General features: G+C 40.6%; 1 protein-coding gene across 10 annotated transcripts in view; it reads left to right on the plus strand.

The window, feature by feature from the left end:
• Window positions 1-15,508, plus strand: part of RC3H1 (ring finger and CCCH-type domains 1) — a 63,143-nt gene that overhangs the window by 26,693 nt on the left and 20,942 nt on the right. For 8 of the 10 annotated variants that reach the window (XM_050712248.1, XM_035537495.2, XM_050712250.1 and 5 more), the window contains 7 exons: window positions 3,653-3,773; window positions 5,091-5,330; window positions 6,374-6,549; window positions 7,479-7,679; window positions 8,882-9,014; window positions 10,976-11,094; window positions 13,002-13,114. In XM_050712248.1, the coding sequence (XP_050568205.1) occupies window positions 3,653-3,773; window positions 5,091-5,330; window positions 6,374-6,549; window positions 7,479-7,679; window positions 8,882-9,014; window positions 10,976-11,094; window positions 13,002-13,114 (1,103 nt within the window). The remainder of the gene's footprint in view (window positions 1-3,652; window positions 3,774-5,090; window positions 5,331-6,373; window positions 6,550-7,478; window positions 7,680-8,881; window positions 9,015-10,975; window positions 11,095-13,001; window positions 13,115-15,508) is intronic. The other 2 variants (XM_035537496.2, XM_050712251.1) reach the window with 1 other exon arrangement.

Consider the following 15,508-nt stretch of genomic DNA (forward strand, 5'->3'; position numbering starts at 1 on the left):
AAAAAATCTCTTAAGCCAATTTCTAAGGGAATGAGGTTTTGCATGTTAACTATTCAAGCATCCCTGTATTACTCACGGTAAGTAAATATTTTAAACATTACCAGGGCAGTGTTTTGAAGGTGCATAGTCATGGACCTGTCATCTAATCTCTTCCCTCCTGTTTTCTGCGGCACGTGAAGCAGCATTGTGCGCACTCCAAACAGGTGACATCAAGTGGCAGTCATTCCTGTGGTGTTTTAATGTCTTCCGTAGTTTCCTGTGGACATGATAAATGCAATTCCAGGCAGCAGGCAGCGGAATCATGTGCACAACGAGAGAACGTGCACGGTGATCTTAACTCATAGCCCTTTGAAAAGGGGAAGACTACGGCTGCAAACCTTGAATTACCACTTGGTGATGTGGTGGTGTAGCCTCTGGTGAAGCGAGGCGCCACGACAGAGGAATTTTCTGTGAAGAAGTTATCCTTAGTGAAGGCTCCTTCAGGAACTGGACAGTGGGCTGTGGTGTTGGTTTGGTTTTTTGGTCGTTTCTTACCAGGAAACAAGACATCCATCCATGGGGATGGACGGTGGTGCATTAGCATTCTTTTCTGCCCCCCCTCGCACCGCGCAACCTGCCTCTTCCTGCGGATGCGTGCAGCCACGCTGATGGGCAGCATTCCACCGCCGCGGTACCTGCCCCTGTCACTCAGGCACATGTGCACAGAATGAGCACAGGCTTAAATAAAGCATCTGAGGTTATTTTTCCGGTCTTGTTCGAGCCTCCCTTGGGAGGCGTTCATTGTGTTATGTAAATGTACTCGCAGTGAAAACTAAAACTGCGAAGGGTGCGGTGTCTGAGAAAATGGAATATTGAATGAGGATGAAAATCATGAACTCATTCTGCGGGGCATCTATTTTGAGGTTCTCAAGAGGCATTGTAAACAGAAGTGACCAAAGGGTCCGGCATGCTCTCAGAGATATTTTGAGAAGGGGAAGTGAAAATGCTTTGAACTTGAATGATTTCTCACTTGGCCTGCAGCGACTGTTTGATACAGCCAACATTAAAATTCAGCTCTCATGTGACTTTCGTGAATCATGGCTTTACCGTTTTGTTTTTTTCCTTGGTCAGTGCTTTTCTCATAATCATTACAGCTCTGAAATAGTAGGGAGGGGAAGCCTTGGAACTGTATAGTAGTACCAGCAAAGGGATAAATTACTTGTAAGCTTTGCTGGGAGATATTTCATCCTCAGTGGTGTGATGCGTGTGGGGAGAAATGTATTCCCTCCTGAAGGCTCCTGAAACCACCAAATAAGCCTCTTGTTTTATCGTTCCATGTGACACTTGCTTCAGCTTAAGATGAAAATTAAATCTCTGTCGAGCTGTTGTTTTACCAGAAGTACAGCTGTGCAAGGCCTTTGGATTTTATGTTAAAGCTTCCCTTGCAAAGAGGAGAAATGGGAGTGATGTGCAGAGGCACAGTGTTGAATAATTTCTTCAACTCTTGGCAGTTTTCCTGTGCCAGCTTTTTCCTGGGCCAGAGGAGGCTTTCTGTGAGCTGCCCAGACAGCCCGTGTCCTGCCAGCTGTGTTGTGCTGTGTCCGGCATTCCAGACCGCTGCTGTGAATGCACGCTAACCCAACGCCGATTCCAGACAGAAATCCCAGGCTGAGTGCTGCTTCCTGCCCTGTCTGCTCCCAGCCCGCTCTGTCTGCTGCGTGTTGTGATGCTGTGCTTGCATTTCGAGTCGGTGCTGTTGGCGGACTGCATGCTCGCAGGAGTAAGAGGGAATTTCCCCCAAATACATTACAGCCGGAGATAGGGCAGAGATTGTGCAGTATCTGTCTCAGCACAAATGCATGAGATGCACGCTGTGGGATCAACGAGCCAGTTGTGCTGGTAGGACTTCCCAGACAACAGACTGGGAAAATGGCAGTGGCTTTGAAAAGGAGGTGGGGTGTTCTGTTAACATGAAAGGGAATGCCAGAGCGTTAATTAATGCCTGGTGCCCAAATCACAAGAAGCCAGCACGGCTGAGGTTGTCATTGGTGAAACAGTTATGCCTGACCTCTGTAAGATCGGGCTGCAAGAATCTCCTTTTGCTAAAGCTTTCGTGTTCAGAAACAGGAAAACAAATCCCTCACAAGTTAACTATAGTCCATGGAAAGCATCCAGGCTACCCTTCCTGTCTTGGTGTGATTAAACTCGTGTTTTCCCCTGTAGGAGGAGTAAAAGTGTCTGATCCAGGCTGTTTTGATTATCTTGTTTCTGGAGTGGTATCAACTCTTGTAATTGTTGCAGCTTGTGTGTTGCACTGGGAGGCTTTTTTGTCACTGACTTTCACAGCAGGAGTTATGCAAGTAGTAACCCTGTTTTCTCTGAGGCCTGTCAGAGTGAGCATTTCCCCCCAACGCAGCATGTAGGCCTGTAGAAGCGTGATCGTGTCACTGAAACATGATTTCTGTTAAAATTAATAGGAAAACTCCCGTCCACACTTGTGGTGAGGTACGTTTATATAAGTTCACAGCTTTTATTCACTGCTGCCATCGTAATGTTACTCTTGACATGGCTGGGTTACTTCTGTGTGAAGGTTAACAGGTCCGTAGCTGTCTTGAGCTCACGCATTAAAGACTTGTGCTTTTAGGTTGAGGTTCGGGTGAGCAGCTGTATAGGATTAGCATTATGTTATAGTGATTGACTTGCAAATGGTGGAAGTCAGTCTGAGATCTATTGGCACTTCAGTAGCATACGCAAAAAGTGCCTGTGTTTAGTCATCTGAAAAAGTCCTGTTCTTTACGCTACCCTGTAGTTGCTGAGTTGATTGCTGAGTAGTGGTGTTTATCTACGGTGCTATGCTGCACCCCCAGATTTGTTTAAAGCTGTAGGAGTTGAAATTGGAGGGGGGAAAAAAAAAAGGAAACCTGGAGGGGGTGGGATCTAACATCCCTTCGAAAAACCTTCGAAAAAGATTGTTTTCTGGTGAATGCCTCTATGAAGGAATAAATGCCATAGCCAAAACATAATAAAAATAAAATCAAGCCTGTAACTGTCCTGTAATGTCAGATTGATACCTGCAGTTTGTATTCCTGCGTACTGTGCAGGATAACGTGGTCTTATTGCTTGCTTGTTTGGGCCTCGGCAGAATATGCTGCAAGGGTGGCCTAGTGTATCTGCTGCTCGGTGTTTCTCCCACTAACCCAAGTAGCTCAGATCACTTAGCCCTGGAGGATTTCAGAGCTGTGAGGCCCTAGGTGTGAATCTGCATGTTCCTGCAAGCCAGAGTTGGTCTGATCTGTTCTATATTTGGTCAGCCAGCTTTGGGGATGTCTCAATATGCACGTGACTTCAACAAAAAAATGTATAGTAGCAAAGAATGCTAAGTTTCTCCTGCTAATATATCTCTTGTTATGCTTCTATTTCCTGTCAGCCACTAAATAAAGTCTGATACAACCATAAATTTGCTGTCTAGTTTTAATCTTCCGTTTAACTGATACTTTCTTTGCCATTTGTTCACTAAACAAGCTGGAAAAAAATGCTTACTAATGTAGAAAAACACTGAGAAGAAGAACAAAACAGGAAATGCTTGATATTAACAAGTTTCATGTGCCATTTGTAAGTATGACTGCCTGTTATTTATGCATATTTGTCATAAACGTACGTCATCTCTTTTCAGGTTCCTGAGCAGCAGCCAATTACTTTATGTAGTGGAGCTGAAGATACCAAGCATTATGAGGAGGGCAAGAAATGTGTGGAAGAATTAGCATTGTACCTCAAACCACTCAGCAGCGCAAGAGGTAATTCCTACATAGTTTCCTTTCAAAATGAAATATGGAAACACGTAACATGCATAGCAAACTGTCCAAATGACTAGTTAGTCTGTTTGGGGAAAAAATGGATGTAGATCTAGTTTAAAAATGACTGGTGGTTGAAAACACTTTCCTAGGCATTAGGGTTATGTCTTCACGTGGGGGAGAATAAATTCTAAGTCCTTATGTCAAAAATAACGCCTAGAAAAGGCTGAGGCACATTTGGCCTTGGTACAGTAAGTTGAGACAAACTTAGTTGAATTGACCTCAGTAAACTAGGTAAAGCTAAAAATCATGGTTTGACTTCTGCTTTGCTTTGAGACAACTGTAGCACAGCACGTTTATGGCAAAGGAATAAACTGAAACAAGAATTATTGGATATAGGACCTGCAAGAGAAATAAGTAATACTTGTATATACAAGATTATATACAGGTGCAGGTCTGTCTGGGGAATTCTGATGTAACAAAATTGAACTGAGTTCCAGAATATATATTTTACCTACCTTGCATATGGTGGACTTGGAAAACCTGTCAACCCTTCCTAGATGTAGAAGCAAATGAAACAGGAGAGGTGAGCAATATGGGTGTTAGGTTTCCAAAACCAGATTTTTACAAGAAGTTCTGTCAAGCTTTTTCAACTTCTACAGCGCAATAGCAGTACCATAACCACTCTGAATAGTAGTGGCCTAATGAACAAGGCCCATGCTGCAGAACAAACTCAACAGGGTTGCTCTGTGTCTGGCAACTTGTTTCTTTCCCCTGCTCTCACTGGCTCCCAACACATCTGTGAATGTATTTGTTCACGTGAGCTCAAAAGTGTTTGGGTCATACCAGTTTAGTTTGGGTAGGTCAAAGCAGCAGAGATCTCAAATATAGGTAAGATACTAAATGTCTGAAAACGGACAGGTGGTTAAAGAGGGCAGTGATCCCTGAAGCCCGCGAATAAGGGAAGGACTACAGTATGATCCTGTCCTTGAGGAGACACCTGGGAATCCGTAGGGGAGGGTTCAGAACAGACTTCCTACATGGGGAGAGAATTTCTAACATCTTAGAGAGCCAAAGCAGTCATAGAGACAAAAACACAAATCCGTGGGAAGGCTGACTGTATGGAACTGTCAGCTTGTAATGCTGAGTGAAACAAACTGACACAAACGAACTGGCGATATCCCTTCTCTGTGGTGTTCTGTTTAACAAAGTGGACATCGGGAGAACTAGTTTTGCATTTCTCCAGCACGGCAGCTGAAAGCTGGCACAAGAGGAGGAGTTAAGAGGTAGCTTATATTTTTTTCTGCTTCATTTTTGAAGGTGTGGGTCTTAACAGTACTACTCAGAGCGTTTTAAGTCGTCCTATGCAAAGGAAACTTGTGACACTAGTTCACTGCCAGCTAGTGGAGGAAGAAGGACGGATCAGAGCTATGCGTGCTGCACGGTCGCTTGGTGAAAGAACAGTCACAGAGCTCATTCTTCAGCATCAAAATCCTCAGCAACTTTCTTCCAACCTCTGGGCTGCAGTGAGAGCCAGAGGGTGCCAGTTCCTTGGCCCAGGTAGGTAACACACGTGTACTACTGCTTGTATACTAGAAGCAATTCAGAATTAGGAAGGACTGAGAAATGGACATCCTTGTGACTGAGATTGTCCGAGTGATTTTTATTGGGCACTGGCCTGATTCCTTAATAGTAGGTCTTCAGAATTAATGATATATCTATTGGGCTGTTGTCGTGGACTTCTCGCTTTTTTAGTGCTTTTGCAAATCTTCTGTAAAATTCAGAATAGTCTGTGTCCTTTTGTTCTTGTGATAAAATAAAATAGAAAATAGTCTATCTGCTATCCTTTGGGGAGGCAAGACCCTTCTAGAAAAAGTAAAGAGCTGTGGGAAGAGATCTGGTACCCATAGGGTATGGGTGTGTCAAGTTTTTGTTTGTTTTTTTAAGTTATGTACTTAGAAATCTAAATTCTTTTTCATAGAACACTAAATTAAATTTGCTTAAAAAATAGTCTGGTTACTGAACATGTAGAGTTAACTTCCTGAGTACCAACAAAAAAGAATGCTGTGAAATAGGAAGCCAGTTTCTTAAAACAGAAGTTTTTTTTTTTTTTTTTTTACCACTGAAACAGATAAAAGGAAGAGTAACCTTGGGATGCTAACTTTTGCACTGCTGCAAGGATCAGAGAGGCTTGTTATCTGGTCAAATACTTGGTGGTACATCGCCTAATATATTTGTGGGGACACTAAATGCTTTTACCTGCCCAGGAAGCAGCCTTGTCATGCCTCAGTATGTCAGCATTCTGTGCTGGGAAAGGTGTGGGAATAATGCACTTCAAAAACTCTTATACTAGAATAGAGGTACAGACAGGAATGAAGGAGTCTTCCTATCATCTGACACCAAAAAGAAAATAAAGTGAAAAAGAAAAATAAGTAATAATAATAAAAGCAAATATTTCTCCAGTCACAGTCTGGTGATCTGGAAGAACGTGTGTGGCTTGTACCTGGTCTCCCACCCTTACCTGTAGGGAAACATGAAACAGTGCAGAGATCTTCCTTGGTCTTCTCTCATCTCTTTGTCTCTTCTCATTGTTTTCCCCCCAGCCATGCAAGAGGAGGCTTTAAAGCTGGTTCTGCTAGCTCTGGAAGATGGATCTGCTTTGTCACGGAAGGTCTTGGTTCTCTTTGTGGTTCAGAGACTGGAGCCACGATTTCCTCAGGCTTCTAAAACTAGCATTGGGCATGTTGTCCAGCTTCTTTACAGAGCCTCATGCTTCAAGGTATGAAGAAGATCCTGCCTGGAGATTTCATAATGCAGGAAAATATTTCTTTATATAGTGAAAAGATCTCTCAATTTAAAATTAATCTCAGTACACATTCAAATGTACAAAACTGTGTACAAATGCACATTTTTGGTTTTCATTTTCAGTTTTCATTGTCCTGTACCATTGATTGTGTCTAAAAATATGTGTGGTTATAAGAAGTATTCCTAATTAAGTCCCAGATGTGTTTAGAGAGTTCTTTCTCCTACATCTGTGGTGGCAGAGTAGGCTGAAATTGGAAGTTTAAGTTGTAAATCTAAGTTTGGGTGTTGTCCAGGCTTAATGGATGCACAGTAACAAAACTTGTATGTAAGTCGGCGTGACTTATCTCCTTAGAAGAGTCTTAAAGCTGGAAAATCTCCAGTTCTGTTAATTGAGTGGTGATGTGGATAGAAAGAAAGAAAGATGAGGCACTGGAATGCCAGAGTTGTAATAAAGTGAATTTAAGCTGTTCGTGGTGCTTTTCACTATTTAAAGGTCCATTCCTAGGTGCTCTACTTTAATGTCTTTCACTCTTGTTAAATTAGAAAAATGCTTTGTTGCTGGTACTGATACCCTAAAACAAAAACCTGCAATACAAACAAAATACCTCGATTTGAGAAGTAAGGTGTAGAGGCTGTGAAGTTGTTTATGAAGTCTGATACTGCCACCAATGTTTGGGTCAGATTCTGAGTAAATTATATTTGATATCAACTGCAACCACCAAGAAGTGGACAGGTGTTATTGTGTTATTTTAGTAGGAACCAATGGTGGTGTTGGCTGCATACTATCGTAGTTCAGTTTCATTTGGGAGGAAGAATTTACTTGCTGGCTAACGATTTCTTTTGCCTTGGACTTTACATCTTCTTATCCTGCTTAATTGTATTTGGCTTTTTTCTCCCCACTAGGTGACAAAGCGTGATGAGGATTCCTCCCTGATGCAATTGAAGGAGGAATTCCGGACTTACGAAGCTCTGAGAAGGGAACATGATTCCCAGATTGTTCAAATTGCTATGGAAGCAGGTTTACGCATTGCACCAGATCAGTGGTCCTCCCTGTTATATGGAGACCAATCTCACAAATCCCACATGCAGTCTATCATTGATAAGGTAAAGCCACCTAAAATCAGCCCACTTTATCTTCCTTGCAACTGTTTTAGATTTATACGCTTGTAATTTGAATGCTTGAGTATATATACACATTGTACCCAGGTGTACTCACCCATTAATCATTTGCCCTATTATTTCAAAACCTGTTATGGCTTGAATAATTATAGTTGTAACCTAGGGAATCTTGCTCCCTCTGCCATCTTGCTATCTCTTTCTTCTTTACCTCTTTCAGCAGATGAGAAGCCACAGGGGTTAGCTGCACTGGGGTTAGCTGGGAGGTGTCCTTTGTGAACACATGATAACTGTGAACGTGGCAAGAGAGGTTAATGGTTCGTGTTTTCAGGCAGGGAGCTAGTCGATAAGTTGAAAGAAAATCAGTCTCCTAGCCTGTACCTGAATGAAGTAAGAGATGTTGAAACATGTTTCTTAAATACAATGACTTGGCATTTGGAAATGCTCAGATCTCTTTTTTGTTGGGGGGAACATTTGTCCTATGTTCCCTAAAAAGTTTAAAACGTCCCCTAAATGTTTAAATTCGGGGATTTCCCCCTAAATGTTAGGCAACACATTAAAGTGTCTAAATTAGATAGGAAGAACTGAACTGTAATGCTTTGAACAGTTACAAAAGCTGTGAAATGATTGCTTTGGGTGCCATTCAGGAGGATTGGCTCCAAGGACTGCTACATATTCATGTATTTGCCCACATTTTCAGGTGTTCTGACAGAGGACATATGAAGGCTCTAGGTAGGGTTAAAGTAAATACTGAAAATGTGGGGATGTTAGTAATCTTTCTCCTTCTACCATCTTGCACTTTACTGTCTGCTGTATTTGGTGTAAGCCAGGATGCAAGCCTGTCAGTTCAGGGACTGGAGATACCAGACTATTCAGAAATCTTATTTAAATGCTCTCTAATATCTGCATTTCTTTCTGGGTGCCAGTACAACACAGAAAAGACAGGTTTCATTGCTAGAAGTAATGCCAGCTTGTTTTGTCTATTTAGGACTATATTTCAACCTATAATGTCAAAAAAGGGTTTGTTCATAATACTGTAGAAGGAATTTAATACAAGGTGCTGAAGTCAGCTTGTGTGAGAAAAAATTAGTCCAGTTTTGTAAGGCAGCTCTGTGATCTCGTGGAGCAACCATTAGAAACACCGAGGATTGCTTTGCCTGTAGAAAGTTAATTATTATAATTTTTTTAAGTTGCAGACCCCAGCCTCGTTTGCACAGAGTGTTCAGGAATTAACTATTGCTCTTCAGAGGACTGGAGATCCAGCTAACCTGAATCGTCTTCGACCTCACCTTGAGCTCCTGGCAAATATTGATCCCAGTCCAGGTCAGTCTAGATGTTTTGCAGGGCTGAGGGACCAAAAGAAATGACTACTTTTAATTTAGCAAGAGGAGCTTTTAAAGTGTTAAGGGTTTAAAAAATAGTTTCTAAAGTGGAAGGAAACATCTTCTGTAACTCAAACTTAAGATTCTCAAATGGTGTTCATAACCAACCTGGGAACAGCAGTGATTTGTGTGAGAAAACTATTTTGAAGCTAAAATAAATTCAAAAGAATGTCAGGAATAATTTTACAACTTCTCAGAAGGTATCTTCCTTGTTTGACAGCACTAGGTGAGCATGGATGAGGATATTGGATACATACAATTCTGTGAGATTACATGGTGTGTGCCTCATATTAGGTAATTCTAACTGGAGAGACTGGCAGCTGTCTTACTCTTCTCCTTTTCCCTGTTTAGTACACATGCTGCTGTTGGAAACCAGATTTACAAAGCAGCAGGATTATCATTAGAAACCCTAATGCAAAGTCTTAGCTTCCAGTCTTGAGTTTTTTTCCTCTCCAGTTCTTTACCAGAGCAAATTTATTTACAAACTGGGGAGATTCCTTAAGAAAACAATTACAGAAAAGACAGAAGCCGGGCAAGAATTGGTTTTAATGAGACAGGTGTGTTATGCTAAGGAATTTGTTTTCCTTGTTGATTTAGAATTCTGTAAAAGTGTGAACGATGGTCTGGGAAGGGGAAATTAAGCTGGAAAGAGCATAAAGAGTAAATGAAATCCAAGATGTTGACAGAGGGAGAGATGGAAAGTGTTGGAAAAGTCAGCAGCAATATGAGTATGGACCCCCTGAGGGAGTAGGGATGGAAGCGATAGTGCTGTAGTTGAAGTTTTATACCCATTAATATTTGTAAAAACCAAAACTAATCAAGTGTGTTGATGCCTAAACTGTGACATCAGGAGATGAAAAGTTGTAGTTCTTAGTTTGTCTGTTTAAGCAAATAAACTGACCTTTCAAATGAGGACCAGTTGTGTGAGAAACGAAGTTTTCTCACAGTTGTACTTCACAGTTAAAGGCAAGGCAGTGCTTTCTTCCCAAATCTTTCATACTGTAACATGTAAGTCAGAGACAAAACAGTGCGTACTAGCAATTTGTTAGCCAAAGAGTGGTAAGGAAAGTGGAATCACTAATAGCCTCGCTGGAAGTTTCAGTAGGGAAGTCTCATTTTGAAGTCATTGCTCTGCTGTGCTATTGAGTTGCTTCCCTGCTGTTCTATAGGTACATTGCAGCTCCTCTGCAAGTATCACGTACTTGTGAGCAGAACATAATTTTGTTAAAGATCTTGAAAGGCACTTAGAGAAACACTTGGAGGCCCTGTGTTCTGCAGCACGGTGTCAGCACCCAGTGGGAGTGTCACCTGCTGGAATAGATTAAAGGGTTAGACAAGTATGTCAGTCAGCTAGAAAGAGCAAGTACCCCTCTAGGATTAAGCCTGAAATTTATTTGCAGTGCTTTGTGTTAGATGCTCTGCTGCAGATACTAGCCTTGTGACATGTTTCCATGTGGGATACAACAATTTTGGTTGCTGTTCAGTGACTGCATGATCTAGGCCAGTGATGATGGCATTTATACAGAATAATTTTGCCTAATTTGTGAAGTGGGATTTTCCATTACATGAAGAGTTTGTACAAGGCATTTCCTCTGGAGTTCTGTGCGGTATGAAAGCTCTTGTAAAAGGAGATTTGACATGCTAATAAATGGCTAATAAAGTGGCCCGTTTGATATTTTGTGTGGTTCAATCTTGACTCTATAGATAGCTTTATTCATTAGGTGGTGCATATCTCTGAATTAAAGTGCTTAATCCTTGTTTAATGACATTTGTTGTCAAGCTTTATCAGAAGCAACAAAAAAATTGTGATACTGGTGGTTTCTCAGTAACCTGGTTTTAGAAAATCCTTCTGACTTTTTCTTTCCTTCTCTATGTATTCTCTGTTTCCTGTCAATGCTACAGATGCTCCACCTCCAACATGGGAACAACTGGAAAATGGACTGGTTGCTGTGAGGACGGTTGTTCATGGCTTAGTTGATTATATCCAGAATCACAGCAAAAAAGGAACTGATCAGCAACAGGTAAAAGCCAAATCATACAAGAAAAGCTTACTCATAAATTTTATCTGGCTCTTTCTAATAGCAGATGTTTGTTAATGTCACCTGGAGAGATTTGGTTTCACGAGCAGGTTGAGAATGTTGCTACCCTTTCATATTTTTCAAAAAAAAAAAAAAAAGTTGCATGAATTTGCACAGCTCACTAGGATGAAAAGAAAACAATCAGATCAAGCTACAAGCGTAGGGATATGAATTAAGGCTCCTGATTAGAGTGTGGGGAGGAGGAGGTGGGGTGCCTCGCACTGTGATCTGTGGGAATTTTCTTGTTTTTAATGACACATTTCAGCCAAGTTGCTCTGTTAATGAAAAGAATCTTACACCTGTATTTAATGGTGTATAAAGTTTAAAGATTTAGGAAGACTTCATATAAAGGAACCATCTGGGTTTCTGAACTGTTTTTTGTTGTTGTTTCAGAAATTGATGTTGCCAAATATATACTAGCTTATCTCACAGTTATATCTTACCACGTGTTCCTTTGATCTCATTTTGTTGTATAGCTAAGTTGGTCTAAATGCTAGCTGCTGCGGAAAGACAAAGCTGCTTGTCATACGTTCCCATTCCCTCTCTGCCTTGGCACTCAGCCTCCTGGAGAGCTGGTTCAGGGAGCTGAACAGGTAGAAAGATTCTCTTAGAAGGGGGAAGAGAAATCAAAGTAAATTATTTCAGCTCTTTTACCTTTTTGCATTCACTCAGATGTGTAATGAGCACAGTTGCTGGCAAGAGGAAAAGCTGTAGGAATACACAAGTGGAAATCAGGGTGGGAAAAACAGTGAAGGTTTTTGTTCTGGAGAGGCCATCGCCTGGACCTGGCATATGCTCTTATGGGAACACAAAACCTCCAGGTGGGAAGGGGGATGTATGCTGAGTTTTGGGCAGAGTTTTGCTGGCTAGCAACAGTGGCCAGCAGAGGGCTGTGCAGCTCATGTACATCCTGCCTAAATCCTTTTTCACTGTAGGATAGCAAAAAAAAAAAAAAACACAAACAACAACAAAAAAACCGGTCTGCAGATGACTTCTTACAGGTTTGCATCTTCTGGCTGAGTTTCTCACAAAGCAAGAGTCTACTTTTACAGACCTTTTCCTTGGTGAGAAGTCTGATGTGGAGTATTTCTGCCTCTGATTTAATTTTGTGCATTTCAGTAACTTTAAGACCACCTCTGGCCTTCTGTCACAATTTATTTAGAGATTGGAAAACGGGCATACATGCAGATGGCGAGATTGCAGCAAGGCATTGTGTATTTGTAAACTAACAGGAATCCAAAAGACAGCCTATATCCTGATGATTTGTGTAGGAGTAAGACTAAATCCTCAACTATCAATAAAAATAATTATTATAGGTAATCAAGAGACTTGTAGTCTGAAGGAGGACACAAAGTGTCTTGGTGAAGTTTAACTCTCTCACAGAGATCAAAGGGATACTCAGTTGCTGTTTTTGAGCTAACAGAAAGCAATGGAAAAATAACTGACCAAATGTGTTTATTTTTCATCTACCACGAAGCCTGATCAATATTTGGCAATTTCTGATTAAGCATGGTAATATTTTTCCCCAGTCTATATCAGTTTTGTTCACTTAACTGTTTCCAGAAACTTACAACTATGTTCGAGTCAAGATCCAGTAATGAATAAACAAGTTTCAAAAGCCTGATAGTGTCTCAGTTGTCAAAATAACTACTCTTTTAATCTGTTTGTTCTGTTGAACAACCAAACATCAATACTGCTCTAGTTGCTTCACATTAGATACCCTTTGGAATGTTTAAATTGGAGGAATATTCAACAGTCAAGCCTCAATCTTTTAATAAGAGGGTATGTTCAGTTCTTGGTTAAGTGCACTTATATCTGATATCTTCCTTGTGTTTTTTGAACCTTGCCAGCCTCCTCAGCACAGCAAGTACAAGACATACATGTGCCGAGACATGAAACAGAGAGGAGGATGCCCCCGAGGAGCCAGCTGCACCTTTGCACATTCACAGGAAGAGCTAGAAAAGTAAGTGTACAAATCATTTGCTTCGCTTTATCCTTAGGAGTTTTTTTATCATATCTAGGAATGAGGAGAGGAAGCATAGCTTATCTATTACACTGGTAAGAAATAACATGAAAATTTTACAAGAGTCATCTGTTAGGTTTTGGAGCTGTTTATTCTCAAATACAGAATATTTTGCTTTGTACAACAGCAGCTTGAAAATTTGACACTTCCACAAGAAGTGTTTGAGATGTTGGGAGTAGGCTTTTTTATCATTTCTTAAGTGTGGCTTAAAATACTGCTAGATTGCATCTGTTGTGGTCAGTTCTTTATGATTCTCATCCTGGCTTTTTAATTGGGTGTGAGAGAGAGGATGATACCGATAGATTCCTTAAAAAAAAAAAAATCTAAAACTGGAAATATTGATACAGCAGTTCACTAGCTGTATAGCATGTAATGCATAGGCAAAATGGGAAGAAAAAAGAGCAGAGCACATGGTTTTAGAATGACAAAAGCAGTTATTCAAAATCACAGAGAATAGGACTTTGATACTTGTTGTGCAGAAACAGCTGTTTTATTTATTTATTTAATTTTTCCCTTTTGTCATAGTATTAAGAAAATGGAGAATGGTAGTGCTGTTTTGGATGGTTAACAAGGGTGGTGAGTCAGTATTCTCACCTCCAAACTAGTTGTGTATGTCAAGAAAGGCAGTTCATCAGGTTTGCAGGTGGAGGAGGCCTAATTCATCCAGACTGGATTGTTTGCCTTAGTAATAATGTTGTCCTGGGGTGAAGAGCGAGGTGAATGTTCTGCTTTGGTTGCAGTGGTTTCTGTAGGCGGTTGGAGTACTCTGAGTTCTGATTCTTCCTCGTGTCTCTTATATATGCTTAATTCCTTTGAGCAAATATTACATTAATTGTTCTCCTTTTAGAAATGTTTAGTATGAACAATATGCATGGGAGAATATCTGAAATGTTTTTTTGGGGGAGAAAGTTGCTGTTGCTATTGTAGATCCTATATATATATATATATGTATATGTATATAGATAGATAGATAGATATCTAGGATCTACAATAGCAACAGCAACTTTCTCCTATCTATCTGTCTATATATATATATATATATATATATATAGGATATCCTCTCTCTCTATATATATAGGGTATATATATATATATATATATATATATATATAGGATCTACATTGCAATTATTTATATATATATATATATATATATATATATATAGCTTTAAGTTTACGAGGGATGTTATAACGTAGTATGTGGTGTAATGCCTTAGATTGCAAATTACAATCTAGACCTGCTTAAAAAGCAGCTGATTCCCCTCTTGGCAAGGGATGAAGACCCTATTTGCATAGGCGATCATTAATTTTTTGGTGTTAAAAGAAATTTGTCCTGCACATACTGCTGCAAACATTCATAAATTTGTTCAGAAGAATCCAGAGGGCAGCACTGTACAACTTGGTTTTGTTCAAAGCGTTTTATTGCGCAAAACACCATATGAACTCTTCCTGTCACTTTCGATCTGAATGTGTGTTTATATATGTTTGTCTCTCTCTTTTGAGCATACTGTTGTGCTCTAGATGAATGAGCAGGGGTGTCTAGTCATCATCCTCTTGCAAGTTGCTTGCAAACCTTCATAGAAGAAGGGTCAGGAGCTATCAAATACTGCATCTCTAAGAGACCTAATAGGAGGGAGATGACCAGAAGTAATTGCCAGGCAGAACATGACAGTGGTTTCCCAACATCCTGTTGCTACTTCTCAGTGGAAAACTGGTTTGGGCATTGAGCAGGATGCCCAGGTGAAGCAGTAAGTTCACCTGGGGAGTTCACTTCGGCTTGCCTCCATGTCTCCCTCCAGCTGACTCACTCACCTGACAGGAGTTGCCAGAATAACTTCCGAGCAGCGAATGATTAGAAAGCCACAGGTGGTCTGACCCTACTCAGGTGCTTATAGTGTGGTGATATCCCTGTTTGTTTACTCCTTTTTACACATTCTGAATGATGCCTGCTGTCAGTACTGTGTAGCGTGAACTGACAGTTTGATTATGTGGGTAACCCAGCCAGGAAATAGGGGTGCTGCTGGAGAGTTACAAAGTTCGCTACAAGATAGTTAACGTGTCTTGCCACTGAACTCTTACAGATGAACAGCCCAGATATATATGGCAAGAATTGGCTGCCTCTATAGAGTCAGTCACATATTTAAAAAAAAAAAAAAACAACAAAACTTTTTTCCTACAGGCTGCATTACTGCTAATGCTGTGCACGTGGCTAAACCTTAAGATTATCCAAGGGATTGGGTACTAGAGTATAATGGCCCACTTTCTTTATTGTCTGCAGCAATGTGTATACTCTCCTGGTCTGTGTTATCTCACTTTGTTTGCTAGATATGATTTG

This window comes from Cygnus atratus, chromosome 8 (genome assembly GCF_013377495.2).
Source record: "Cygnus atratus isolate AKBS03 ecotype Queensland, Australia chromosome 8, CAtr_DNAZoo_HiC_assembly, whole genome shotgun sequence".
Lineage (NCBI taxonomy): Eukaryota > Metazoa > Chordata > Aves > Anseriformes > Anatidae > Cygnus > Cygnus atratus.